General features: G+C 38.0%; 4 protein-coding genes and 1 long non-coding RNA gene across 6 annotated transcripts in view; 4 read left to right on the top strand and 1 right to left on the bottom strand.

Annotated features, from left to right (window-relative positions):
• Positions 1-3,275, top strand: part of LOC123768853 (neurotrophin 1-like) — a 28,583-nt gene extending 25,308 nt beyond the window's left edge. The window contains exons 2-3 of the mRNA XM_045759643.2: positions 2,033-2,127; positions 2,302-3,275. Of these exons, the coding sequence (XP_045615599.2) occupies positions 2,113-2,127; positions 2,302-2,994 (708 nt within the window). The 5' untranslated portion in view covers positions 2,033-2,112 and the 3' untranslated portion in view covers positions 2,995-3,275. The remainder of the gene's footprint in view (positions 1-2,032; positions 2,128-2,301) is intronic.
• Positions 3,276-5,975: 2,700 nt separating this feature from the next.
• Positions 5,976-7,180, top strand: LOC123768854 (uncharacterized). The gene is made up of 2 exons (XM_045759644.1): positions 5,976-6,027; positions 6,215-7,180. Exons 1-2 carry the CDS (start codon positions 6,013-6,015, stop codon positions 6,899-6,901), a joined length of 702 nt encoding a protein of 233 aa, XP_045615600.1. The 5' UTR covers positions 5,976-6,012; the 3' UTR covers positions 6,902-7,180.
• Positions 7,181-10,140: 2,960 nt separating this feature from the next.
• LOC123768855 (uncharacterized) lies at positions 10,141-11,357 on the top strand. The gene is made up of 2 exons (XM_045759645.1): positions 10,141-10,192; positions 10,392-11,357. The coding sequence occupies exons 1-2, from the start codon at positions 10,178-10,180 to the stop codon at positions 11,076-11,078; spliced, it is 702 nt and encodes a 233-aa protein (XP_045615601.1). The 5' UTR covers positions 10,141-10,177; the 3' UTR covers positions 11,079-11,357.
• Positions 11,358-12,679: 1,322 nt separating this feature from the next.
• Positions 12,680-24,921, top strand: Cog8 (conserved oligomeric Golgi complex subunit 8). 2 transcript variants are annotated; one of them, XM_069316401.1, is made up of 14 exons: positions 12,680-12,789; positions 13,808-13,879; positions 14,721-14,845; positions 15,769-15,921; positions 17,600-17,722; positions 17,828-17,930; positions 18,364-18,474; positions 18,896-19,056; positions 20,381-20,530; positions 20,953-21,084; positions 22,248-22,400; positions 22,643-22,840; positions 23,464-23,853; positions 24,842-24,921. In XM_069316401.1, exons 1-14 carry the CDS (start codon positions 12,735-12,737, stop codon positions 24,842-24,844), a joined length of 1,929 nt encoding a protein of 642 aa, XP_069172502.1. In that variant the 5' UTR covers positions 12,680-12,734; the 3' UTR covers positions 24,845-24,921. The 2 variants fall into 2 exon arrangements, with proteins under 2 accessions (XP_069172502.1, XP_045615267.1); XM_045759311.2 differs by having other exon boundaries at positions 23,464-24,921.
• The window catches only part of LOC138358452 (uncharacterized), an 88,255-nt gene continuing 82,435 nt past the window's right edge, over positions 20,401-26,220 (bottom strand). Inside the window, exon 3 of the long non-coding RNA XR_011225401.1 lies at positions 20,401-20,537. This is a non-coding gene — a long non-coding RNA (uncharacterized lncRNA). The remainder of the gene's footprint in view (positions 20,538-26,220) is intronic.

Raw genomic sequence — 26,220 nt, 5'->3', positions numbered from 1 at the left:
CGGTGGCCAACAGATGGCAGCACCTCCCTGGACCTCGGTGAAAGCATTTTTCAAGCAGACGCTTCATTACCCAGGCCTCAGGCGCTGGGTAACGCTAATATATGATGTTAATAATATAAAGTATATGGATCTGCAGCTATATTAGTTTAGTTTAGTTCATTTATTATGCACCCCCATACACATCTTGTGCGCGGTAGTGGAAAGGGTTACAGAGGCACATAATCAGTCCCTGAGCCCATTATGTGCCTCTGTAACCCTTTCCACTACCACCCACAAGATGGGTATGGGGTGCACAATAAATGAACTAAACTAAACTAATATAGCTGCAGATCCATATACCCATACTCAAATTTTTGAATATGTTAGATATCAAGTCACTGCACATCCTCTCATGTGTACTCTATATATTTAAAACTCTGACCTGCAATGTCAATCCTGACCTTAAAAGTTTCCTAGAAGGTTGTAACAGAACCCATGGGCATCACACCAGAAACAAATACCTATTTGATATTCCAAGAGTGCGCCTTAACTAAAATAAAAATGCTCTACAACTCAAGGGACCCAGAATGTGGAATGATCTCCCTAACCATGTCAAAGGCTGTACCTCTCTCAACCAGTTTAAGAGTAGAACTAAGTACTACCTAATTAACTCCATGCAACATACCTTACCCCCTAAATCTCAACCCATGTCTTGCTATTCTAAACAATGCTGTTTGTTGACCAACTTGTACAACCGCTGATTTTTGCCATTCTCCGCCCCCGCCCCCCCCCCCCTTTTTTTATTTTTTTATTTTTTTCAACACAATTTATACTTTACTCCCAATTATTATTAAGTTTTAGTCTAAGTGTTTTTTCCCTCAAACCTTGCCCGAAACGCTATGCGTATTAGTGGCTTTAGGTATTATATGTACTAGCTTTTGTTGTTGATTATTGCCGCCGGAAGCGGCTAGTTTAATGTGCACCCCATACTCATCCTGTGAGCGGTAGTGCAAAAAGCAGTACAAAGGGCACAAAAGGTCTTTATCAGACCTTATCTTAGATTATTACATAAACAGTTTCATCTATCCTTCACAGCTTATAGTTACAATGTCAGCTAGTTACAGAGAAAGGGCTATTTCAAGAGCTATATATTTACAGTAAGTCATCATACATTAATGGTAGGTCTTATCGCTAATACATAATAGTTTGACCAATGGAGATATTACAGAGTCATAGGGGAGTTTCTGTTTATTATTAGCCTTCACAATACACTACCCATCTATAAATCCAACAGTATGTTTGTAACTCTGCATCTATGTATGTACTTTTCCTGAATAAAATATTATTATTATTATTATTATTATTATTATTATTATTATTTATGGCTTAGAACTATTATTTATATTCTCTAGACGCTAGAGTTACCAACATTTAATTTAACAATATAATTGAACGCACATAAATGGTACAAGATGTGCAAAATAATTGATATGCAAATGGAAATAGTACAATCTACACAGTGCTCTGGAGAGGCCACTCCAGACCATCAACCAGAGCGCAGCTCCATAGTCTCCTGAGACTGATGGATGCCTACTATTACTATTAATTGGTTTCACAAATCGACAAACCTCTTACCGAACCAGTATTTACCCATATCTTTCCTAAATCTAAACTTATCCAATTTATATCCAATATTTCGTGTTCTGTGTTGATATGTTTAATACTTTATTATTTATCAGCGGCGGTATCACTAAAATATTTCAACAATATAGGTGTTAGGTCTTTTATATCTATTGCTAAAGTTTCATGGGCTTGGTCCTATTTAATTAACACTGATTTATATAAATATTTCAACTTTTTATTTGTATTTTAACAAATTTTTTGTTTAATTTGTTTTTAGCACTGATGACGAAGTGTTATCTCCGAAACATTTGAGGGTATTGAAAATATAATATATATAGTTCAAGAAATAGTCTATAATATTATGTACACCTACGGAAGTATGTGAAAGTATACCTTATTCTTGGGTTTGGTTGCGTCATGACTCCTGCAGCTGACGCAGCAGCAGCAGGTATATATAGCGAAGCTTGGAAGTGGAAGGCAGCAGTACAACTCTCACGTCAACACATCATCATGGTTCTCGCTCTGGTATGAAATAGCCCTCAAATTTATATTACCTTACCTATTATGAGGAATTCTTATTCTTGCAGTGTTCTGTGAATATTGCAAGAATAGATCACTTGTTACACTGTAAAATTCACATTTCAATGCCTAATGGAATGATACTTATTAGCTCTAAATGTACCCTTTATTTTATTTCAGTCGGTTGTTCTGGCGTGCGCTGGAGTTGCTCTTGGTTCAGCTCCTCCTCCTCCGTATGGCAAGCCACCACCGAGCTATGGCCCTCAGCCCACATATGGACCTCAGCCCTCTTACAAGCCCCAGTACTGTGACCCAAAAACACCTCCTACCTGTGCGGCTGGCTCCCCTCTCCCCTTCTGCTTGGAAGACCCTGAGTATCCTGAATATGATATCAAACACGCAATTAGTGATGATCCACTCTTCGCTAAAAAATATGCTGATGTGGCCGACCAATCCGCTGATGATCTGGTTGAATATGTGACCAAGAAACAGGAAGAGTCCTTCGACTACTCCTACTACACTGGTGCCTCCACAGGTAAATCTCCCTATGATGTCACCCACTGGGCCGGCCCCGAGGGCTACATCTGCCCCTCCGACGTCGCCTACGCCAGGCCCAAGCGTGCCCAGAATGTTGAGGGCAAGTGGCGTGTCATTGTTAACAATGTTCACTACTACACCCAGACGGCCCGCCTGGAAACTTGTCTCTTCCCCGAAGCTGCGTGCCGCGCCCTTGCTCCCTGCTACAAAAGTCACTGCACCCAGAAGTATGTCTACCACCGCCTCCTCTCCTTCGACCCCTGCGATGCCTACAAGGGTCTCTTCATCGACATCTACAAGCTGCCATCTGCCTGCTCCTGCCACATTCCCGCCTAAGACTTCACCAATAAGAAGTTATGACTTGGAGCCTTCGTGCCCATGACAGAGCGACCGACACGTCTGAAACCTTAGCCCCCGCTGCGCTGGAGAAGCCCCGAGATGACTGGAGAACTGCTTTCTTCACGTACCATCAATAATAATGCCAGGGACTCCCGGGACGCTCCTCGCCGCTCCTCTTACTCATCCCTTTTGCTCTCTTTTCTCTTATTGATGACCATGTGAGTGCCAGATGCGAGAAGTTACTGTAAATTGTATAATTAATTAAAATGAGAAAAAAACACAAATTTTGTTTTCCATTAATATTGTCTCTTCATTAATTTCCTTACTGGAGTTTGTACTAATAAAGTTAAATGGTGAATAGAATTTTAATGAATTCTGGTTTACTTTAAAAATATAATGTTAAACATTAACATTAAAAAACAAATTAACAAGGACTATATAAAATAAAGGTATTCATATTTTCAACAAAATATAATAATGTTCCTTTGAATTACTCTGCTTCTGTGAGTTAATTTCAAATAGTATAATACTAATTTATGCACATACTCCAACCACAAGAAAATTATTCCAGCTGTAGAAAAAAGCTATAGTAATTGGAAAGAGTAATAAATAATGGATCATCTTTCCGATTGGAAACAGAGGTTCACAGTGAGAGAGTACTCATCAAAACGATTGGTTTCGTGCATAGTGCCCCAAGAGTCAGCCGCAGGGACTGTTTCTAATAGTATCCAATGACCTGAAAAAACATTCTTTCATATCTATGTTCTCGTATGACACAGATGTAATGAAAAAGCTGAATGCATAGGAATACTGGTGTATAATGAACAATAATCTATACACACATTGAAAATGGTCTAAAAAAGGGCTACCCTTATATAATCAAAGTTACGTGATAGGAATAGAAGCAATAGCATCCATATACAGTACATTACGAATGGGGGACAACTTTCCATTTTTGAGGAAAAAATATTGAATATTTTCCTTTGCAGAGATATTCCTGCGCGGCCCCTAAGCCTCTGGCTAACCCGAGAGGCTTCGGGCTTCTGGGTCCCTAAACCTTAGACCAGAGGAGCACCTGAAGAGAAAGTCAGCAAAGAACATATATATCTGTCAAATATACAGCTAGTACAATGAAATCATAAGAACGTGATCAACCTGTGAATAAAATATGGAGGCTGTACGACGGAATCGATCCCGCGACCATGACTCCTCAAGAACATGCACACGATCGTGGTCCGAGAGGTAGTTTCGTATTCGCACAGATAACCTTTAGAAACCGTGGTGAGAAACCTGCAGTCCTACAGAGACCTGCAGTCCCCGTGGAGTAGTGGTAAAGCACTCGCCCCGCGCTTCGCGAATGCTTTAATCCTGGGTTCGTATTCTGGCCTAGGAAGATTGACCGGGTGCCAATCCTTAACTGTAGCCTCTGTTCACCCAGCAGTGAATGGGTACCTGGTTGTTAAACGATTTGGCGGGTCGTATTCCGGGGAAAAAAAATAGGATTAAGGACTTGCCCGAAACGCTATGCGTGCGCAAGTGGTTTTACAAGAATGTAAGAACTCTTGTATATACAAATAAATGCATAAATAAAAAAAATCACAAGGAAGCTCCAACCTGGAATAAACCTGTGAATAAAATATGGAGGCTGTACGACGGAATCGAACCCGCGACCATGACTCCTCAAGAACATGCACACAATCGTGGTCCGAGAGGTAGTTTCGTATACCTGAAAGAGCACTGTGAAACTGAAAGGAAGTCCAGATATACGACAAAGCATCTCACGGTAGTCAAGGGGATTGATCTACAGTAAAGTGTTGAGGAAAGTATACCTCACCGCGCTGGAGACAAAAAAACACTGGGAGGGGCTTGGTAACAGCCTACAAAATACTAAGAACATTACAGAAAAGGAAGACAATGAAAAGCTCAGAATGAGAAATAATAAAACTATGGCTCACGGATGGAAACTAGAGAAATGTTCCGTAGAGATGTCTGGAAGAACGTTTTCAGTATAAGAGTTCCAAGCCCAAGTTCCAACTCAACACACTGTTTCGAAAGAAAAAAAACAAGGAACATGAGAAAAGGGAGTTATTGCATTAATTGAAAAGTAACAGGAATGACGTTACTTAGACACACACAAAAGGTGTCTCGCGGCCGAGCGGACAGTTTTCGGACTTCGGAATCCATGGACCCAGCTTCGATTTCCGGACGAGACAAACAATTGGAAAGCTTCTTTCACCTGATGCATCTATTCATCTCGCAGAAAATAGGTACCTGGTAGTTAAACAGTTTCAGTTAAACAGGGCTGCATTCTGGGAATATATGTGTATGCGAGAGAGAAATATATGTAGTAGATATGATAGAGAAAAATAGGTGGGGGACTCAGAGTATTAGACAACCGACAGCTAGAAGGGCGAAGTCCAAGAACTAACAGCTCTATTCAACAGGCATAAATAATAAATATAAATAGTACACACACATTGGACGATAAGGCAGGGTTTGAAGCAGTATTTCCTGAAAAGAATATGAAAGCTAAGGAACTAAATATTTGAGTTTAGTTCATTTTTAGTGGCCTTCATACCCACCCTGAGAGTGATTGACGAAAGATTACAGAAGCACACAATAGCCACAGGAATTGAACACCAATAAACATTCAGTTAAAATATCGATGAACTCGTTACAGAGTTTGTTAACATGTTCCAAAGAAAAGTCGGTTTACAGTTGTATTTAGTACTGTTTAATTAGATTGTTAATATCCCACTCTCATCTCGCTGGTTGAGACAGGAGTCAGTCACATAAAGCCTTCAACAACTAGTTTTTTAATAATTTTTCATCACCATTATATTATCAAACAAAACGCACTCAAGATCAAGATGTCTATAAACGGAGCAAGCGAAAGTTAACAATTTCCACTGGAGTTGTGTTGCGTCACGAAGCTTAAGGTCGACACAGCGGCAGGTATATATAGCGAGGTGTGGCAGTGGAAGGCAGCAGTACAACTCTCATCAGCACCTCATCATGGCTCTCGCTCTGGTAGGAACTCTGCTTCCATTGTTCCTTCTTACCGGCAAGAGATCACAGCAGATGTTTTACTCAATACTTTTGTATTTATCTTTGGAGTGTTCTGTGTTTTTTCTCACTATGGCAGTTTTAACACTCATAATTCTATAAGCAACAAAATCTTACCAAATGAATATTAAAATGTGTTACTTTATTTCAGTCGGTTGTTCTGGCGTGCGCTGGAATTGCTCTTGGTTCAGCCCCTCCTCCCTATAGTCCAACCCCAAGATATGGCCCTCCACCCCCCTACGGCCCGCAGCCCTCTTACAAGCCCCAGTACTGTGACCCAACAACACCTCCTACCTGTGCGGCTGGCTCCCCCCTCCCCTTCTGCTTGGAAGACCCTGAGTATCCTGAATATGATATAAAAAACGCCATTACTGCCGACCAGCTGTTCGCCAAGAAATATGCTGATGTGGCCGACCAATCCGCTGATGATCTGGTTGAATATGTGACCAAGAAACAGGAAGAGTCCTTCGACTACTACTACTACACTGGTGCCTCCACTGGTAAATCTCCCTATGATGTCACCCACTGGGCCGGCCCCGAGGGCTACATCTGCCCATCCGACGTTGCCTACGCCAGGCCCAAGCGTGCCCAGAATGTTGAGGGCAAGTGGCGTGTCATTGTTAACAATGTTCACTACTACACCCAGACGGCCCGCCTGGAAACTTGTCTCTTCCCCGAAGCTGCGTGCCGCGCCCTTGCTCCCTGCTACAAAAGTCACTGCACCCAAAAGTATGTCTACCACCGCCTCCTCTCCTTCGACCCCTGCGATGCCTACAAGGGTCTCTTCATTGACATCTACAAGCTGCCATCTGCCTGCTCCTGCCACATCCCTGCCTAAGACTTCACCAATAAGAAGTTATGACTTGGAGCCTTCGTGCCCATGACAGAACGACCGACATGTCTGAAACCTTAGCCCCCGCTGCGCTGGAGAAGCCCCGAGATGACTGGAGAACTGCTTTCTTCACGTACCATCAATAATAATGCCAGGGACTCCCGGGACGCTCCTCGCCACTCCTCTTACTCATCCCTTTTCCTCTCTTTTCTCTTATTGATGACCATGTGAGTGCCAGATGCGAGAAGTTACTGTAACTTGTATATTTAATAAACAAAAATATTGTATCGTAATTTACATAAACCTTGCTTCCTTTTTGTTATTTGACATTAAAATAGTTTCCTGATACTTGCAAAGATACTGAGATGCAAATCTGCTCTTCAGAATTTTTTTGGTAAAAGCTTTGTTGCTTCCGTTGCTATGACCATTCATTAATTTTCTGAAGCAAATATTTTTTTCACGAAAAGTTAATCAAATATATTTTCTTAACACAATTTATAAAAACTTGAAGTTTCTAACGAAACGCACATATTGTATATGTGGCCGTTAACGTGTTCATCCCAGTTCCTTGCATAGATTTGTTTAGTTCATTTAGGAATGTAAATACATCTGCTATGTACACAAGACAATGAATAAACTCCTTATATCCGAAGTCATTGACTGGATTAATGAATTAGCTAGACAAAAACTGAAAATTCTTCGACCTTGTCAAAAATAGAGGTAAGCATTCGACACACATGAATGTATGATAATTACTGGGAAAAAGACTTTCATTATAGCTACATAACACCAAAGGGAAGAAAGGTGGATATATTAAGAGCAGGAGTTGGTAGACCGAGGGAAGGAACGGTGCCAGACCACTTGGACCATATATATAGTTGTCACTTCCATACATCATACTGTAGTTGTTACTTGTCTTCATCATACTCTTGTAGTCACTTGCATAAAGTATACTGTAGTTGTTACACACAGAAACAACAATAGTGTGATGCATCAAATGAACAAATCCACAAGGGCTGTGACGAGGGTTCGAATCTACGTCCGAGAGGATCCCAGACGCACCTTAATCGACTGAGCTACGACATGGTCAAAAGAACTGCAACCAGGAAATCATCTTGACATACCATTGTCAATTCTTTTGACCATATCGTAGCTCAGTCGATTAAGACGCGTCTGGGATCCTCTCGGACGTAGGTTCGAACCCTCGTCACGGCCCTTGTAGATTTGTTCACTGTAGTTGTTACTTGCATGAATCATATTATAGTAGTTAAGTTGGCTTCCTAAAAATCTAAATTTCAGAGAATTCTTGTCTTTTATGAGAAGAAATGTTGTCTTTACCCACTTGCTCTTCATCTTAAATCTTGCCTTATATTACCTCCTTCCTCCTTTCCTCCATCAGTTTCGACTAGGTAAGGGTTCTGGCCGGATCCTAACTCTGCCACTTTCATGTTCATGCAAGAAATGGTTTGTTTGTTGTTCAGCCAGTTTACTGTGACTTATTGCATGCACTAGCACATCTTCTCTTCGCAGAAAACAACCAACACAACCATGCAAGATGTCCTAACGTCCTAACCTAACCTCTCGTAGACCTAATATACGCAATATCTGGCCTAATATTGTACATGTAAGTACTATACTAGTGCTAGGAAAGGTTAGGTTGTTGCAGTCTTTCTGGAGCTCCGTACAGCATCACTTGCCCAAGATGTTAACTTTATGGAGGCGCCATAATACACTTGTTGTACGTATCCTTCTCAGTCACTCTATCTAAAATAATTTATGGGGGACACGTAGATTATTTGCAGGCGATGAGTCACAGTAACGTGGCTGAAGACATGATGACCAAATCAAAACTCAGAAGATGGAGCTTCAACGACGTTTCGGTCCGTCCTGGACCAAATGCCAAAACTCTGTTAACCTTTGAAGTACAGCTGGAAAAGTTCATCAAGGCAAATGGAGGGGTGGGGGAACCTTCAACAAGCCGCCGGCTTCCTTTCCTCGTCGAGGCCACTAGTGTTAGTGGCTCTCAGGTATTATCAAGTCATGTGGTGGTCGTCGCTTCTCCATCTTCTGAGTTGTGGCTTGTTCATCACGTAGATTGTTTTTATTAATTTGCATTAATTTTATTCCTCTGGTAAACATTTCATTCGAGCTTGCCTACTTTAGGATTGTGTGACTCGGCGCCTCTTGAAGTGTTTACTTCTTCTTCAAGTTCATCCGAGAGACTTGTGCATGTGTGTATATGTGTGTTTGTGTGTGTGTGTGTGTTTTTGTGTGTGTGTGTGTGTGTTTGTACACTGCCAAGGAAGACACGCGTTGCATCAATAAAATCTTTGTACTTATCTTAACATAGACTCTCAGTTGATATATATGCTGTCTTACTGGAAGGTGGGTTGAATATTAGTTATATTTAATTTAGACATTAGCGGAGGATATTAAGTTTGTATTATGATAATAGTTACTCTTTGATAAGAGATAAATGAATTATATATTACGTGGTTTATTTTCAATGACGTAAACATATTTCTATTACATCTACACTACACATGACCCTCCGCACTGTAACCATCTACACTACACATGACCCTCCGCACTGTAACCATCTACACTACACACAACCCCCATCACTGTAAGCACCTTCACTACACACTATTTTCATCATTATAACCATCTTTCTCATCACTTACAGAATAATATGTTTGATGAAGTTTTGTGAGGATGGCGTCTGGAATTTAGCGAGTTTGGATTTTAGTCAATATTTTTTAATACACACACTTCTGACCCCGACTCCGACCACCCTATGACAGTCCCACTATACCCACTCGTCACCCTGTAAAGTCTGGTGAGGTTGGCCCCAAGCATCTGGGGCCAACCATGGACAAATGGACATTCTATTTTATAGATATAGTTCTTATAGACTTGTGTTATTTAAGCATAGGACTATAAGAAATGTGTAAATGGTTGTAACATTAGAAAATAAAATGCCTTGAAACTAAATTTTAGATTTTTGTTTATTGTGTTGAATTTAGGCATTAATTTATCCGTTATTAAATGTACAAGCAATTTATTTTTTTGTTAATTTAAATTTTACATCGGCTTTTTGCTATCCTTGTTATCAAATAAATAGTTGACATGCTGTAAACTTGTATCATTATACCAAGTGAAAGTCAAGGCTATACTTTGTAGTGAGCTGCGTGACGGAGCTTAAGGTCGACACAGCGGCAGGTATATATAGCGAGGTGTGGCAGTGGAAGGCAGCAGTACAACTCTCATCAGCACCTCATCATGGCTCTCGCTCTGGTAGGAACTCTTCTTCCATTGTTCTGTCTTACCGGCAAGAGATCACAACAGACGTTTTACTCAATACTTTTTTAAAATACTTTTGTATTATCTTTGGAGTGTTCTGTGTTCTTTCTCACTATAGCAGTTTTAACACTCATAATTCTATAAGCAACAAAATCTTACCAAATGAATACTAAAATGTGTTACTTTATTTCAGTCGGTTGTTCTGGCGTGCGCTGGAATTGCTCTTGGTTCAGCCCCTCCTCCCTATAGTCCAACCCCAAGATATGGCCCTCCACCCCCCTACGGCCCGCAGCCCTCTTACAAGCCCCAGTACTGTGACCCAACAACACCTCCTACCTGTGCGGCTGGCTCCCCCCTCCCCTTCTGCTTGGAAGACCCTGAGTATCCTGAATATGATATAAAAAACGCCATTACTGCCGACCAGCTGTTCGCCAAGAAATACGCTGATGTGGCCGACCAATCCGCTGATGATCTGGTTGAATATGTGACCAAGAAACAGGAAGAGTCCTTCGACTACTACTACTACACTGGTGCCTCCACTGGTAAATCTCCCTATGATGTCACCCACTGGGCCGGCCCCGAGGGCTACATCTGCCCCTCCGACGTCGCCTACGCCAGGCCCAAGCGTGCCCAGAATGTTGAGGGCAAGTGGCGTGTCATTGTTAACAATGTTCACTATTACACCCAGACGGCCCGCCTGGAAACTTGTCTCTTCCCCGAAGCTGCGTGCCGCGCCCTTGCTCCCTGCTACAAAAGTCACTGCACCCAGAAGTATGTCTACCACCGCCTCCTCTCCTTCGACCCCTGCGATGCCTACAAGGGTCTCTTCATCGACATCTACAAGCTGCCATCTGCTTGCTCCTGCCACATCCCCGCCTAAGACTTCACCAATAAGAAGTTATGACTTGGAGCTTTCGTGCCCATGACAGAGCGACCGACATGTCTGAAACCTTAGCCCCCGCTGCGCTGGAGAAGCCCCGAGATGACTGGAGAACTGCTTTCTTCACGTACCATCAATAATAATGCCAGGGACTCCCGGGACGCTCCTCGCCGCTCCTCTTACTCATCCCTTTTCCTCTCTTTTCTCTTATTGATGACCATGTGAGTGCCAGATGCGAGAAGTTACTGTAAATTGTACTATAATTAAATTATAAGAATACCTTTTTGTTTTATTCAGAAATCGACACACCGGATATTATAATTCGGCCTTAATGATGTAAATCTATATTTATCAGTTTGAAAGTATGAATAGTTTGTCTTTGTTGTTCGCATTTGGACAACGTTGAACGGAAATAAACAAAATTATACAACGATGAGACAATAACTGGCTGAAGATATGATATTCAAACCACGCATCTGAAAATGAAAAGACAACATTTCATTCAGTCCTGGTCTACTATCAAGTCGTGTAATCGGTGGCTTGTCAAGGGGGGTTATCTTGAGAGGTTATCTTGAGATAATTTCAGGTCTTAGCGTACCCACGGCCCGGTCCACGACCAGGCCTCATTTTTGTTACCCCCAGGAAGCAGCCTGTAGCAGCTGTCTAACTCCCAGGTACCTATTTACTGCTAGGTAACAGGGGTATCAAGCGAAAGAAACTCTCCCAATTTGTTTCCACCTCCACCGGGGATCGAACCCAGAACCTCAGGACTTCGAATCCGGAGCGCTGTCCACTCAGCTGTCAGGCTCCTGTCATATATGGGGTCCCTCCATATATAGCTGCTGAGGATTTTGAACTTGAAAATTGTCTTGGCATGTACGGCTTCGAGGGTAAGCGGTTCCTTGGGTTTATAGCCCTATGGGTGAAAAGGCATCTCCTGTTTTCTGCCCTACATGCGTAACATGTGTTACTTAAGGAGGCCTGGTCGGGGACTGGGCCCAGGGGACGTTGAGCCCCGAAATCAACGCAAGGTAACCTCGGTACATAGGGTCTTGTTGAATTTAAACCCCGTTGCTCGTGTTTCGTGTTATATCTACGAAACGGCATGTTTATAAATTAATTTTAAGGCAGTATATGTATATTATTAGCCTATAATAACAATAATAATGTTATTAATATATACAGAAAATTATACGCTGGTTACATATTACATTTTTTATAATAAAGTATTATTGCATTTTACTTTTTGTATAATAATACTTGTTTTGACGACCTTGATATTATATATAGAGGCATTAAATTAAATTAAATTGATATATTAAATTATAGTGACTTTACGAAAGAAAATATAAAACCTACTGTGGAAACTTTGCTATCTGATATGCTGCAATTTTTCAGTTATATAATGTAATTATTATTATTATTATTATTATTATTATTATTATTATTATTATTACTGTTATTATTATTATTTTTATTTATTATTTTTATTTTTCATTATTATTATTATTATTATTATTATTATTGTTATTATCGTTATTATTATTAATAATAATAATATTATTATTTTTATTATTATTATTGTTATTGTTATTGTAGAAGGTTGGGAGGAGCGGCGTGCAGAGGGCAGCAGCGGCGGCGCCGTCGTCAGCAGTCATGGACGTGGAGGTGGAGGACGTGGCCAAACTCCTCTTTCCTGAGGGAATACTTGGTAAACCGGGGGGTAGTATTGTAAACTTGTAGGTATATCACGGAGTTTGAGCTGTTAGTGGTGTCTTGTGTCCTTGTTTGAGTGTGCCTCACCTCGCGCTATAGGTGTGGGGGAAAGATAATGATTCTAAGTTATTCACTAGATATAATTCATATCTTTATGAATAAAAGTGAAATTATCTTTAAGGATGATGCTTTATTCACTCATTGCACTTTACAGTAACGATATGATACTTCATTCGCTCATTATACGTTACAATAACGATTATTTATGACTGTCATACTAAACTGTGCACTCTAATACAAAAATTTCAATCACTAACTATAATAATTTTAGTTTGCAACAGATTTAAGTACATTCTGCATTTACACAAGAAAATGTCATAATAGCATAGCATAGCACGTAATTATTTTAAGTATCCAAGTATGAGTGGGATGACAGGATTAATATGGATAAATTTAGTATCATTAGTTATAGTGTTGAGCCATTAATACAGTGACTTAAATATATCATATTTAAAGTCTTCAAGGCAAATAAATTCCTAATACAGTATACAATAGTGCCTTTTTTTTTAAGGGTAAGAAATCTCATGATGCCAGTTACTTATTTTTTTCTAATACTGTACTTCAAGAAAAAAATTATTTCACAACTGAGTTAACAAACATGTATGCTTCTTCATGTAAATGTAAAAAAATCTCTTTTTAGTTCATTTATTATACACCCCATACCCATCATGTGGGTGGAAGTGAAAAGGATTAGACACACACAATGCGCCCAGGAGCTGAACCGTCAAATTCATTTAACTATGCAAGTTGTAGTCTTGATGAAGTGGTTACACAGTTTATGTATATTGTTACATCAACGATGGGTTCAAGAATAACCACAAGTGCAGTCTAGGCTAAGCAAATGATAATGAAAATTGACTTTGGTGATTGCTGGTCACATCCTGGATGGTAATTTATGCTCCAGTCAATGTACACTTTGTTGAAACTTAATGTGATACTTGGAATATTTTCAGACTCCTGGAAAGACAGCGAGGAGTTCTCCAATTACATCATACAGCTAGCATCATGTGGTGTAGAAAAGCTAGGTAATGGAAACTTTTTGTCATTTATATCAAATTTATATCACTAGACCTTGTCTTTAGCATGCAAGTAGGTAAAAATACTTCATATATATACTTCATTTAAATTTTACCACAATGTACCTATTCTTCAAATTTTGCTACAACTTGCCTACTTAAAATTATCTGTTAGAATAAGGGCCTGCCCGAAATGCTATGCATGTTAGTGGCTTAGCAAGAATTATAAACATCCATGATATGTACTCACAATAATCCAATGTACAGTACCTTCTAGTATATAAATAAATAAATGTAATAGCCAAACCATTCTGTAGAGTTCATTGACAGGTTTCTTGATTAAGATTGCATGTGGCCACCAATTCATTCACAATGGAACGAGTTAAGACATAAGAGAGATACATTGCACAATTGATATTAAGTAAGGTTGAGTTAAAGCAATCTGATTATAAACAGTAGAATACAATACTTTATGCCTAATTTATAAAATGGTTGAAATGCTACTAAAGATGCTTGGCTAGCATATCACCATATGCTAGCCAAGGAAAATACATTAGTACCACCCTGTGATTGAGAGGTTAACACTGTATAGGGGCAACAAATACTGTACTTAATCACTGATGGTGATAACACCATCTATAATTCATCTAAACATCTACAACATCAACATCTAAAATTTTGCTGAATATTGTTGGTCTCAAAGGTGATATAAATAAAGCTTCTTTTAAGAGGAGCTTGTTGGTTGTTAACAGCATTATACTATCTGATAAGGTCTGCAATATGAGTCAATTTTACCAGCATTTGTTGGTCTATCATGCTTAAATTAAATGATTAATATATTTCCATATAGCAAAGGAAGGTGCTCATCTTCGGGAAGAGAGATCAGCCATCTTGGATCAGACAAGAGATTTGGCATACTCAAACTACAAGACATTTATCCATACTGCAGACTGTTCCAGAGCTATATATAAAGATGTAAGTACTGTATATCTTATTTCTTGGGAAGGTGGACAACAAATGTTTGTATAGCACATCAACCAATTGATATTTTTATCTTTAATATTATATCTGATTTTCTGTATGGTTTCACTATTTCCAATATTTGATAATCTTCAAGTACTACAGTAGCATCCGAGTTGTCAAACAGAACAGATTGGCATATCTAATGATCTCTTAGTTGTATTTAAATAAATTAAACCAAATTATAAAAATAAAAAAATATATGGAGCTGTTCTATTATTTCAGTAAGTAAAAATTCTTAGCTACTTTCTCAAACTTTCTGAGTTGGGGAGGAGCATAGTGGCTTTATACACTTTTGGTATACTTAATAGCTTGGCCAGTCATTGTCCTATATGATACTGTACAAGTACAGTAATATACAAATAAAAATTCATTTGATTAGAAAAAATTGGTCATATTATCCTCATAATAATTTTGTACTTTCAAATATTTGTTGGTTAAATATTTATGCATGTTACCTGTAGATATGAAATACCTCGAAATTTTTATAAATCTGGGGCAGACTAAGTTGCATTAATCTAAGCTTTGTATAACAGGTGTTGAACCAGAACGTTCTGATTGTTATACACCACAGCAAGATTACTGTATTATGGCATGAAAGTGTTCGCGATATGCTGGCAGTATTAACTTTTAGTCTTCACGGTTTGACTAAAACTCACTGATGGTTCTTTTTAAACTGTGATATTGATAATTTTTAACAAAATTCAAATTTTTTAACATTTTGTGAACATAATTTTGAATTTAAAGAACATTTTACTTCTGCTATTTTTTTATGCTTATGCAGCAGAGAAGGCACTTTCAGCAACTGGCTGTTGTAATAATAAGTCAATACAGTACTTTAGGAAAATTATATTCACATCTGTTTCCTTCCAATGCAGTTTACCAGAGTAGAAAGCCACCTTGAGGGCCTGTCATCGTGTCTTCCGAATTTGAGGGGGAGAGTAGAGGCATTCTTAGCTACATCGAGGACTCTAGCGCATTCACGGCACCTAACATCCCTAACACTTACAAAGCATACACAATTGTTGGAGGTGAGAAGTATGGTAGATTGAATACAATATTTTGGAGAATCATAAATACTTATTCTCTGCAATTCCTTATTATGTAAATATAGCAATAGTATTTTATTATAAATATACTGTACATTAATTTTATCTTTGTAGAAACTTACTTGTAATGGCCCATAAGTATACAATACAGTTGTTTGAAATTAAGTATACAGGTGTTGGAAATAGCTTTACCTCCTACCATTGGTCAAGCTACTTCTTTCCCATGTTGACTTGGTTGGGGGCCTTTTGAAGGCTGTGTTCTGTGTGGCCAGTTCACCACTGGTTCCATTCCCTGCTTGCCTATTGTCTTGACCCTCTTTCATTCCTGATGATGATCCTGTCTTTGAGGATTGGCAGAACACTGTATCTTGATGGTTCAAGACTCCACGGATATTGGAGTAGTGTATTTCTCAGCCTTGTCTCCTGTCTTTTTAGGAATCTGATGGTAGACACCGCTTGGTGTCCTAGCTTTAATTCACAGGTTAATTCCTACTTTGTCACATCAGTTCATTTGATCCTTGTGAAGCCTTTTGCTGGAATTTTTTTGGGGGGGGGAGATCACCCTCCCTCCTTTGGCTGTCTTTGGCATTTTTCTATCTTTGGATGGTTTAAAATCCGCCAAGATTATTTTGGGTCTTATTATCCTGATTATCTTGTATTTCCTTTAAGCAGTCGCTTCTTTGTTTTTCTTTTTGTGGTTATTTTCAACAAATGTACTCTGTGAATTGTAAATCTGCTTGTTCATTGCCCTTGTGATCTTCACATCCAGTGAAAATTGGCTATCCTGCTCAAGTACTTTTGTGTAGTTGATGCAGGGAATGTGGTCCTGAAAGCCATAAATATTTAAGTGTTATTTTTAGTGTAACTGTACAAAAGCATTATCTTTGTAACTAATAAAAGCCTAATAACTAGGGCTAACAGTAAAAAGTAACAAGATATTGTAATTGTTGCCAAAAAATAGATGCTATTGTTTGCAATGGATGTTTCCATCCAGCAGTTGGGATCTTTCATGTAAATTGCCATCCACACTTCCGTGGAAATAAACATTTCATTCACCTGGGCTGTATGGGTCTCAAACCGTGAACTGCACGTGTGTGAGGCCGTAGCTCTATTGACTCCGCTATGAGTAGTCTTATAAAGAAAAGTTTTCAGAAGCTGCATCCTGCTGCCAAACTGAAATTTTTTACTTTTCCTGACTACTACTACTATTACTGACTTCTCTGAGCTTCAGTAGAAGTCAGGAAAAGTAAAAAATTCCAGTTTGGCAGCAGGATGCTGCTTCTGGAAACTTTAATTTATAAGACTACAGTACTCATAACCCAGTTTCGGCCTCACACTCGTGGGGTCCACGGTTGGAGATCCATACAGCCCAGATGAATGGATCTTTGATGTGTTTGTCCATTCATTCAACTTTAGTGTGTACAGTACTCTTCGCTGTCCCCAGGTGTGGGGGGCCCCCAGACCTCCCAAGCCAGTTACCTAACACCAATTCTGAGGCTGTTAATACTTGATTTCAAACAATTGTCTGATTATGAGCCACACTATTTTAATGCTATTTTAATAAATTTTATTTTAATAAATTTTAATGCTTTGGCTGTACAACTTTAATCAGCAAGTTTCTAATATCCTGATGGCCTTTTTTTTTTTTTTTTTTTTACAGATTCTGGAGTTGCCACAACTAATGGATACATGTGTGAGAAATGGCTATTATGAAGAAGCCTTAGAAATATTGGCCTATGTTCGTAGACTTGAGAAAAAACATACAGACATCCCTATTATTGCTGTAAGTATCTGTGCTTTCATTTTTATAAAGGTTTATATTAGGAAATAGGAAAAATTGTAAGACTGAGTTAATGTTTGTGCTTGACTTGCACACCTCATTTCACAGGGCATTGTGAGAGAGGTACAGTCAGGAACTCGTCTGATGTTGAGTCAACTTCTTGCGCAGTTGCGATCTCCCCTTGCTTTACCACAGTGCCTCAAAGTCATAGGTAAATATTTATTTATTAATGTTTGTTACATTAAATATGGTACATGGTAAGTTGAATAAACTACATAATATTGATGTACCATATACAACATTTATAACAAGCCACAGTACTTATACATTCATTGTTGTACCTGTCCCCATTGGAGCAATATAATCATAGCACTGTATTTTTATCCCCATATTTGTGTGCACACACCTCGGTACTTTAATTTTGTTACATATGATGCAGAATAACTTCTGAATTTTCATGTGGAAATTGGGCATGTGTGAGATATATATATACTGTATATATATCTGTCATGAACCGTGAAAAGTACTAGTATTCATTATGCATAATATTGAGTTTATGAGACACATTTGTATGTACAGTACTACAGTACTTTCATTATAAATTTTGTTTGAAGGTTTTGTTTTAATTTGTGATAAAATTTTAGGTCTGCTGAGACGCCTGGATGTGTTTACGGAACCCGAGTTAAGACTCAAATTTCTACAAGCCAGAGACTCTTGGTTTAATGGTATCTTAAAGGGTATACCTAAAGAGGATGGCAAGTATCTATGTGTTTGCTGTTACTGTACTGTATTATGCAAGCCCCTAAAAATAAATTTTAATATAGTATGAAGAAGTATATAGTTGTTGTTTTTGAAGTGTGACAATCAGTACTAATATACACGTACAAGACTAATGTTCACATTCTCTTTACTGTATTTCATGAAATGTATTTTGAAAACTCTTTCTTCAGCATCCTCTCATGAAATACAGTAAAGAGAATGTGTACATTAGTTGGTCATATTCAGTATAGTATTTTTCATTTGTTTCTTTAAAACAAAGTATTCTGCAGATTTATTATTTTTGGGTAATTGCAATATCTACGATTTTTATTAATCTATTAGTTTTAGGATTTCACTGCATTTTTCAAAGCCTGTGATTTGCACTTGAAAATATGCTCTTTATTTTTCATTTGACAGCGTATCAACATATAATTAAAGTGGTGGAAGCCTCCAGAGTCCATCTTTTCGATATTGTGACTCAATACAGAGCCATCTTTTCTGATGATGATACAAGATTCAGTCTTGGGGATCCTGAAGTTAATGAACAAGCAATCTTCCATGGTTGGATTTTGCATAAGGTATGTAATATTTTTCAGTAATTTTTAGAGGCGGTTAGATTTATTGAACCCTTTATTGAGAATGCATTCTTCTCAAAGATTTCAGTGCAATGTACAAGTTTTACAAAAATGCATCATAACAATGGTTTGAATGACCGATTCATCCAAACACATGCAATTTTAGGTATTTAGGCAATGCAGAGGGGTTACTCAGTAGACAAAATATTGAAATTCTTGAGGCAGGATCAAGTATAACATTTAGAGTTTATGGCTCATGCTCTGTGATATGAAAAATTGGTTTACTGAGTGATATAAACTACAGTATATATAAATGTAGTATTTTCCCTTGTAAATTGATGCAAATGATCTTTATAATGTATATTATTTAATAAAGAAAAACTTCATCCAAACATACGCTCACAAAATAAAAATTTGAGCCTGGTAGCTGAAATTGTTTTGCGGCAATAGAAGTAAATGACACTAGATGCAGATGCACAGTGGTCACTGGGGTCAGCTCTGTCGAATGATCTTGGGCAGGATGAGACGGTGGTTCATGTTTCCTTACAACTGATGCATCTGTTCACTTTTTTTTTATTACATCTTGGGGAAAGATCAGTTATTGGAGTTATAAGGACCTCTTTTAGCCTAATAAGCTTTTCGAGTGATTAGTTCTTGATCAAGACTTGCCATTAAGAGTGCCATAATGACTAATGGTACATACGAACAGTGTTTTTTCTTATTGAATATGTAAAAAAAAAGGAAAATGAGAATCAATAATCAATGAGGAAAAAGTGTTAGTTTTTTGTTTTAATTTTATAAGTAACATACCTAAAAAAAACTTAAGATTTTGTACTTCTTTTATTTACGATATTCAATACCGTGGATAAATTTACAGCATAGTTTGAGTTATTTCATTTGGACCATATTATCTACAAGAAAATGGAGACAAACATATCTTTTTGTTCATAAATGTTTTTTAACCTCGCTTTACCATAGGAAAGAGCAGGTCACTTTCTTATGATAGACGTAAAAAAGAAATGTAGCAATTAAATTATTCTTTTATTCCCATCCTGACCTCCGGAAAGTATGGAGCAGAAATAGAAGTGCTGCAGTGAAAGGGTTAACTGTTTCTCTTCCCATTTCATGTTGTATTTCATTCTTGTATGACTTATTTTCCTTATGAGACCAAGTGACATAAGGCTACATTGTTTGTGAACAAGATTTAAGAACAGGGACAATTATCTGCTTGGAAAAAAGATAGACAGATTCAGGATTGACTAGTATTCTATAGAATAAGATAAAAATGATGAATACTGTACTGACAAAATGTCTTTGCACATTATAGGTTAACCAGTTCATCAAGATAGTGGAGAAAGATCTTCAGCGAGGAGTTGGGACAAACTTGGAAGCGGTCCTGGCTCAGTGCATGTTCTTTGGTCAGTCCTTCAGTCGCATTGGGGCAGATTTTCGCAACCTTCTCATTCCACTATTCCAGGTCAGTTCTGATAAAGAGCATGTTTTATGCATTGTTACTCAGTAAGAATATTCTGATGTTCTAGTCATATACTACATTAGTGCTAAGGGAAACTGCTATGTAAAGTGTGTTAGACTGCTTTCACTGCGATACAACTTGTTAGTAGGCCTATGCTGCATTTTCATAACATCCACTTGCCTTTTTGTCTCTTACTGCTTTTCTCGATACTTTTCTTACTTATATCTAACAGTTGAAATTTGTTAATGTGTTTAAAATGCTCCTACCTGAATCAAACTCTTAAAGGCATTTGAGATGTGTGCAGAAGAATTGACATTAAATCATCTTGCTAATGATGGGTTTCCAGATGGAGTAAAGCATAGTTATACAAGATTAAGATGGATGTTCTGCAAAGAATTTTGACATCTACATATCTTTCCCTTCAGAAAGCTGCTCTGTTACAGTGCGAGAAGGATATTAGAACAGCTAATATTAAATTCGATGAAACGTTGAGCAGTTTTTCCTTGATGGAAGCTCCACAGCTTAGTGCGTCTACTACATTTATGGCTGAAACACAGGTATGTATTAATGTGCATTTCTGTAAGCGCAAAGAAAATTATAATGTTATATTCTTAACATAGGCTCTAAGGCATATCGGAAAGATCGTTGACTTTCCACTTTGTGACACGGCTGGAGATGATATCGCTAATTATCTGTAATCTAGGGGAGACAGCTGGGAAAGTTTAAAATTACCGTGTAAGATATAAAAGTTCCACATGTACATGGTGCTCACATCTTTTTTAGGCCTCAAGACAGCATCTTGGAAAAATTGTGAGCACTCCTCCTGGGTGTGAGGGTTCATTACTTCAACCTGCAGTTCGAGGCTCCAAGGGGCCAAGTGAATGAAATGTTACTATCTACAATATAATGGTTATGAATTTATATGACCAGGATGTGGATCACCTAATACCTCCATGCAAAGCTGGCACCCCAGGGGAGGCCTAAAGTTCCAGTTGGACAGCAGATGGGTGTCTCTGGGATCGTTTCTTATTGTGGGTGCTGATGGCTCAGTGCATAGAACTGCAGGTTCTGCTTTTGTGGTCTGTGGTTTGAGGCTCTGAGGGTCCAAGTGAATGAAATGTTATCCCCAGTATAGTTCTTAGCAGTTTACCAAAAAAAAAAAAATGTGGCAATTCCTGCCCCCATAGCAAGGCTGAATTGACAGGGTGAATGCTGCATAAATGCTCTTGAATTACGTGACTGGGCTTCACCACAGCCAAAGTAAGTTGATTTTTTTCCCATGATCAGGAAATGCGTTTGAACAATCTTAGAAGGAAAAGATTTTTTGTTTTTCTTGTACACCTAGTTGTCCACTATAAACAGTGGCACTGCCCAAGGGTTAATAATGACTAATAGTTTGTTTTTAAATAGGAAGTTCATGTGAACTATTAACTGAATAGTTTACAAATACTTCTTGTTAATGAATTTAACGAATTTCAAAAATATGGAATAAAGTAATGGACAAATGCTTGTCTTGTCCTACTCATTACTGTTACTATGTTAATGTGTGAATTGATTCCTACTCAAAACATTTTGTTACAGATATTTAACTGGGAATAGAGTTAATGTGCAAAGAAAATTATAAAGTAAAAGACAAAATTAGACAAGTAAAAATACAGCATTATCATATATTTATTGGATATTGTTATACATAAATGTACTGTGTTGTATTTTCCATCAGGATAAAACCAGGCCTCCTCTCACTCTGATGGAATTTCCACCTTTGGCACATTACATGAATGGGTTGGTAACGACATTTAACACATTACGTCAGTGCTGCCCTGTTGCTACTCTTCCTGATGTCAACAGACTTCTCCAACAGTCTCTTACTAAGGTACTATAACCTTTCCAGTTTGGTGCCTTCTTTTTGATAATTACTTACTTACTAAGGTACTTGAAAAGATATAATAGCTTACAGTTTGATGAGTCAGAGAAAGAAATGGATTAACATTGAGTTCTAAAGAAGTGTTATAAAAACAGTAAACATTTGGCCGTCTTTATCTTAGAGTAAATAAATTAGTTTATGGATGCCAAAAGGAATGGTAGTCCTCTAGCATTTATTAATTTATTTTCCAGATTATTGCTGCTCTAACAGAGCTCCATAGATTGGAAAGCTCTGGATTCACATCTCGAGAGGAGAAAGCTTTTCAGCGAATGTGCTCTGTTGTTGCTCAGGGTCTCCTTCCCCATGTCAACAACTGCCTTCGTCTTCTGTACCCACTCCAGCATATCTCTCTCATTACTGGTGTTCCTGTAACACAACTTCAACGAGAGGTGAGAAGATCAATATTATTAAGTATCCCCTTTTGGAATAACTTGATTTTTATTGCTTTGTTTCCTATGTAATATTAGGATAATGCATATATTGACTTTCAAAGCATACATATGAGGTAGAATGAAGGTTCCTTCATAATTGGGCCATATAGCCCCCTGATGTTAAATTTCTGAGCCTAAGCCTAAATTTCTGAGTACACTATCTGAGTTTGGGAAAGCATTTTAGTGACATACGTACTGAAAACATGAGCATGTAGAGGCCTGGTAACCGTAGTCCTCACTTGGCAGGCTGTGATCCTAGTTGTAGATAGTGTCATATTATATTACACTAAAGTCTGATTCAGGTAAAGTGGCAGAGTAGAAATAAAATAAAGTGGAAATTTCAGTATTTAAAAACTAATTTAAAGTATTTTGCAATATATCAAGTTGTCAACAGGTAGAAGCCATTGTTTTTTTCAGAATTGAAATTCTAAGTGTGATCATCAATTAAAATTTCTGCATCATTTTATAAGATAAATCTTTTGCATTGAGGTAACATGTAGCAAGACATTGTCCTTACGTGTCTTGTCTGCTTCCTGTCCTAATTTGAAGAAATAAAAATTTAATTCATGTTTAACTTTCAGAATTTTGGTCTGCTGAAATTAGAGCAGCTACTAGCACCTATTGAACATCTTCTGCCTAAGAAAGAAGAGAACTATCCTGCTGAGGCTGATCTGCTTCAGGATCAAGACACAATAAATGAAACCACGACTAAAGAATCCCAGGCTTGTCCAGTAAATGCTATTGAAGACAAGATCTCTGAAATGCCACAGAGTTCAGACCTGGACCATGAATGTAACCATATGGAAGAATCATTAGTGGTAACCAAACAGCATGATTTTAGCCCTCAACATAACAATAGTCATGCTGCTACTCATGAACCCCTGGATAATGATGCCATTCCTGATATTGAGGATGCACAGCAAGGAAAACAATTATCGAGTGACAAACCAGTGGCAACACCTGAAGTACAGGTATCAAACACGCCAGTAGATTCATCACCACTATTGGATTTGGGTGAACTAACTGATGGAATACCAAAATTAGATGCATCACAACCCTTAAATCTAAAGCTACAATTAGAGCCTGCACCATTAGTAGAAACAGTGGCCCCATTAGACCCAGTAAGAACAGTGAAACCATTAGACAAGGTACCATTAGTAGATACAGAGTCACCATTAGGTAAAGTGTCATCTGAGAAAACAGTGTCACTAACAGATTCAGAAACAGTAGGTGTCCCGCTACCCTTGGATTCTGGACAGTCAGTAAATGCAACACCAATATTAGACCCAGCACCTTCATTAGACCCAATATCACCAGTAGAACTAGCACTATCAGTAGATCAAAATCCACCAAGTTGATACGAATTTACACAGGTGGTTTCACCATTAGCTTTAACACCCATCTTCAAAATGGTATGATTTATATTGATATTTAACCCAACCTCTTGGACTGGACGGTAGAGTGACTGTCTCGCTTCTTGCAGGTTGGTGGTCTGACCCCGACCATCGAAGTGATTGGGTTCCATTCTTTTCCTCTATCCTTGCTACATAGCCTTCCCGGTCTGGTGCCTTCTTTTGATAATTACTTACTTTTCCTCCATCCTGTCCTATATATTTACTCTTGTATCCCTTTCAAGTATTATATAGTCATAATGGCATAGTGCTTTCTCCCAAGAATTACTTTACCTTATATTGATATTTTTGTAAATAAACAAATTGCCCATTTAATGACGGAAATGAATGACCTCACCATTTTGTGACCTGTATGTTCAATTACTTTTCTTACTATTTACAATACTAAAGATGTTACATTTTAAATCATAATTCATCAGATTTATTGTAATACTGTATTTCATGTCATGTCAAGCAATATTTTATCCTTGACCTTTGAACCTGATTCTTCCCTTATTAATATTCATTGCACTGTCCTCGAATATTTTAATATTTAATTTTATTTCAGTGAATACAAGCGATGACTGCTTCACCAGTGTTTACAACAAAAATTACATGCTAAATTGTTTAATAAATATTTGAAAGATACTCCTGTATTTTAAATACCGTAGATTAGAAATTACTTGATGAAGATATACATTCCACAGGTTACTTTCTCTCTTGAGGGGCAAATCACAAGACATGACATGCCACATATTCAACAATTTCAACTGAATACTAAATCCCTGCCAGTTTGGCTTCCGTTCCCAAAAAGAGTATCAATGATGCAATTATTAATCAGTTTGATATAATCTACACTGCCCTTGACAAAAATTAGTTCCCAATTGGCCTCTTCATTGACCTGAGAAAGGCCTTTGATACTGTAAGCAATAATTCACCTCTTACTTAAACTTCACCATTATGGAATCCGAGGCCTTGCCCTGAACTATATTCAATCCTATCTTGGTGACAGACACCAATATATAGCCATCAATTATATAAATGCTCCCACTACTATTAACCGTAGGAGTGACACAGGGCAACATCCTAGGACCTCTCCTATTTCTTTTATACATCAATGATCTACCTAATGTCTCTAACATTCTTAAACTTATATTATTTGCTGATGATACTACCCTCATCTACCCAGACCCCAACCCCCACACATTAAATAATGTTGTAAATAATGAATTAAAAAAGCCCACTTATAGATGTCAACCAACAAACTCTCACTAAACATAAAAAAGACATACTACATCTTATTTGGAAGTAAATCAACAAATGCAATTCAGCTTCAGATACACAATGTTAACATTAGCAATAAAAATGATATAAAGTTCCTTGGTCTATACATAGACAAGAGACTTAACTTCAGCATCTACATTCAACACATAACTAAAAAAAGTCTCAAAAACGATCGGTATACTCTCTAAAATTAGATATTACGTTCCCCACTCTGCTCTCCTCTCATTATACTATGCGCTAATCTATCCGTATCTTACATACAGTATCTGTGAATGGAGTTCAACCACTGCAAACTACCTCAAGCCCATCATCACCCAGCAAAAATCTGCCATCAGAACAATAACAAACTCTGTTTTCAGACAACAAACAGCCCCCTGTTTAAATTTCTGAAAGTGCTAAGCATAAACTCACTCCATACATTTTCTTGTGCCATTTACATATACAAAACCGTGTTCCTAGATGCAAATCCTGATCTAAAACTCTTCCTTGACAGATGTAATAGAACCCATAATCACCACACCAGAAATAAATATAACTTTGATATCCCTAGAATCCAATTAAATATGTGTAAACACTTTGCAAATAAAGGGACCCAGTCTATGGAACTCACTCCCTAACGAATTAAAAAAACTGTCCAACCTACCCCTTATTCAAAAGTAAAAC

The sequence above is a fragment of the Procambarus clarkii genome, chromosome 83, assembly GCF_040958095.1.
Source record: "Procambarus clarkii isolate CNS0578487 chromosome 83, FALCON_Pclarkii_2.0, whole genome shotgun sequence".
Classification (NCBI taxonomy): Eukaryota; Metazoa; Arthropoda; class Malacostraca; order Decapoda; family Cambaridae; genus Procambarus; species Procambarus clarkii.
The sequence above is the reverse complement of the archived record's forward strand: the minus strand, read 5'-3'. Positions and strand labels throughout refer to the sequence as shown.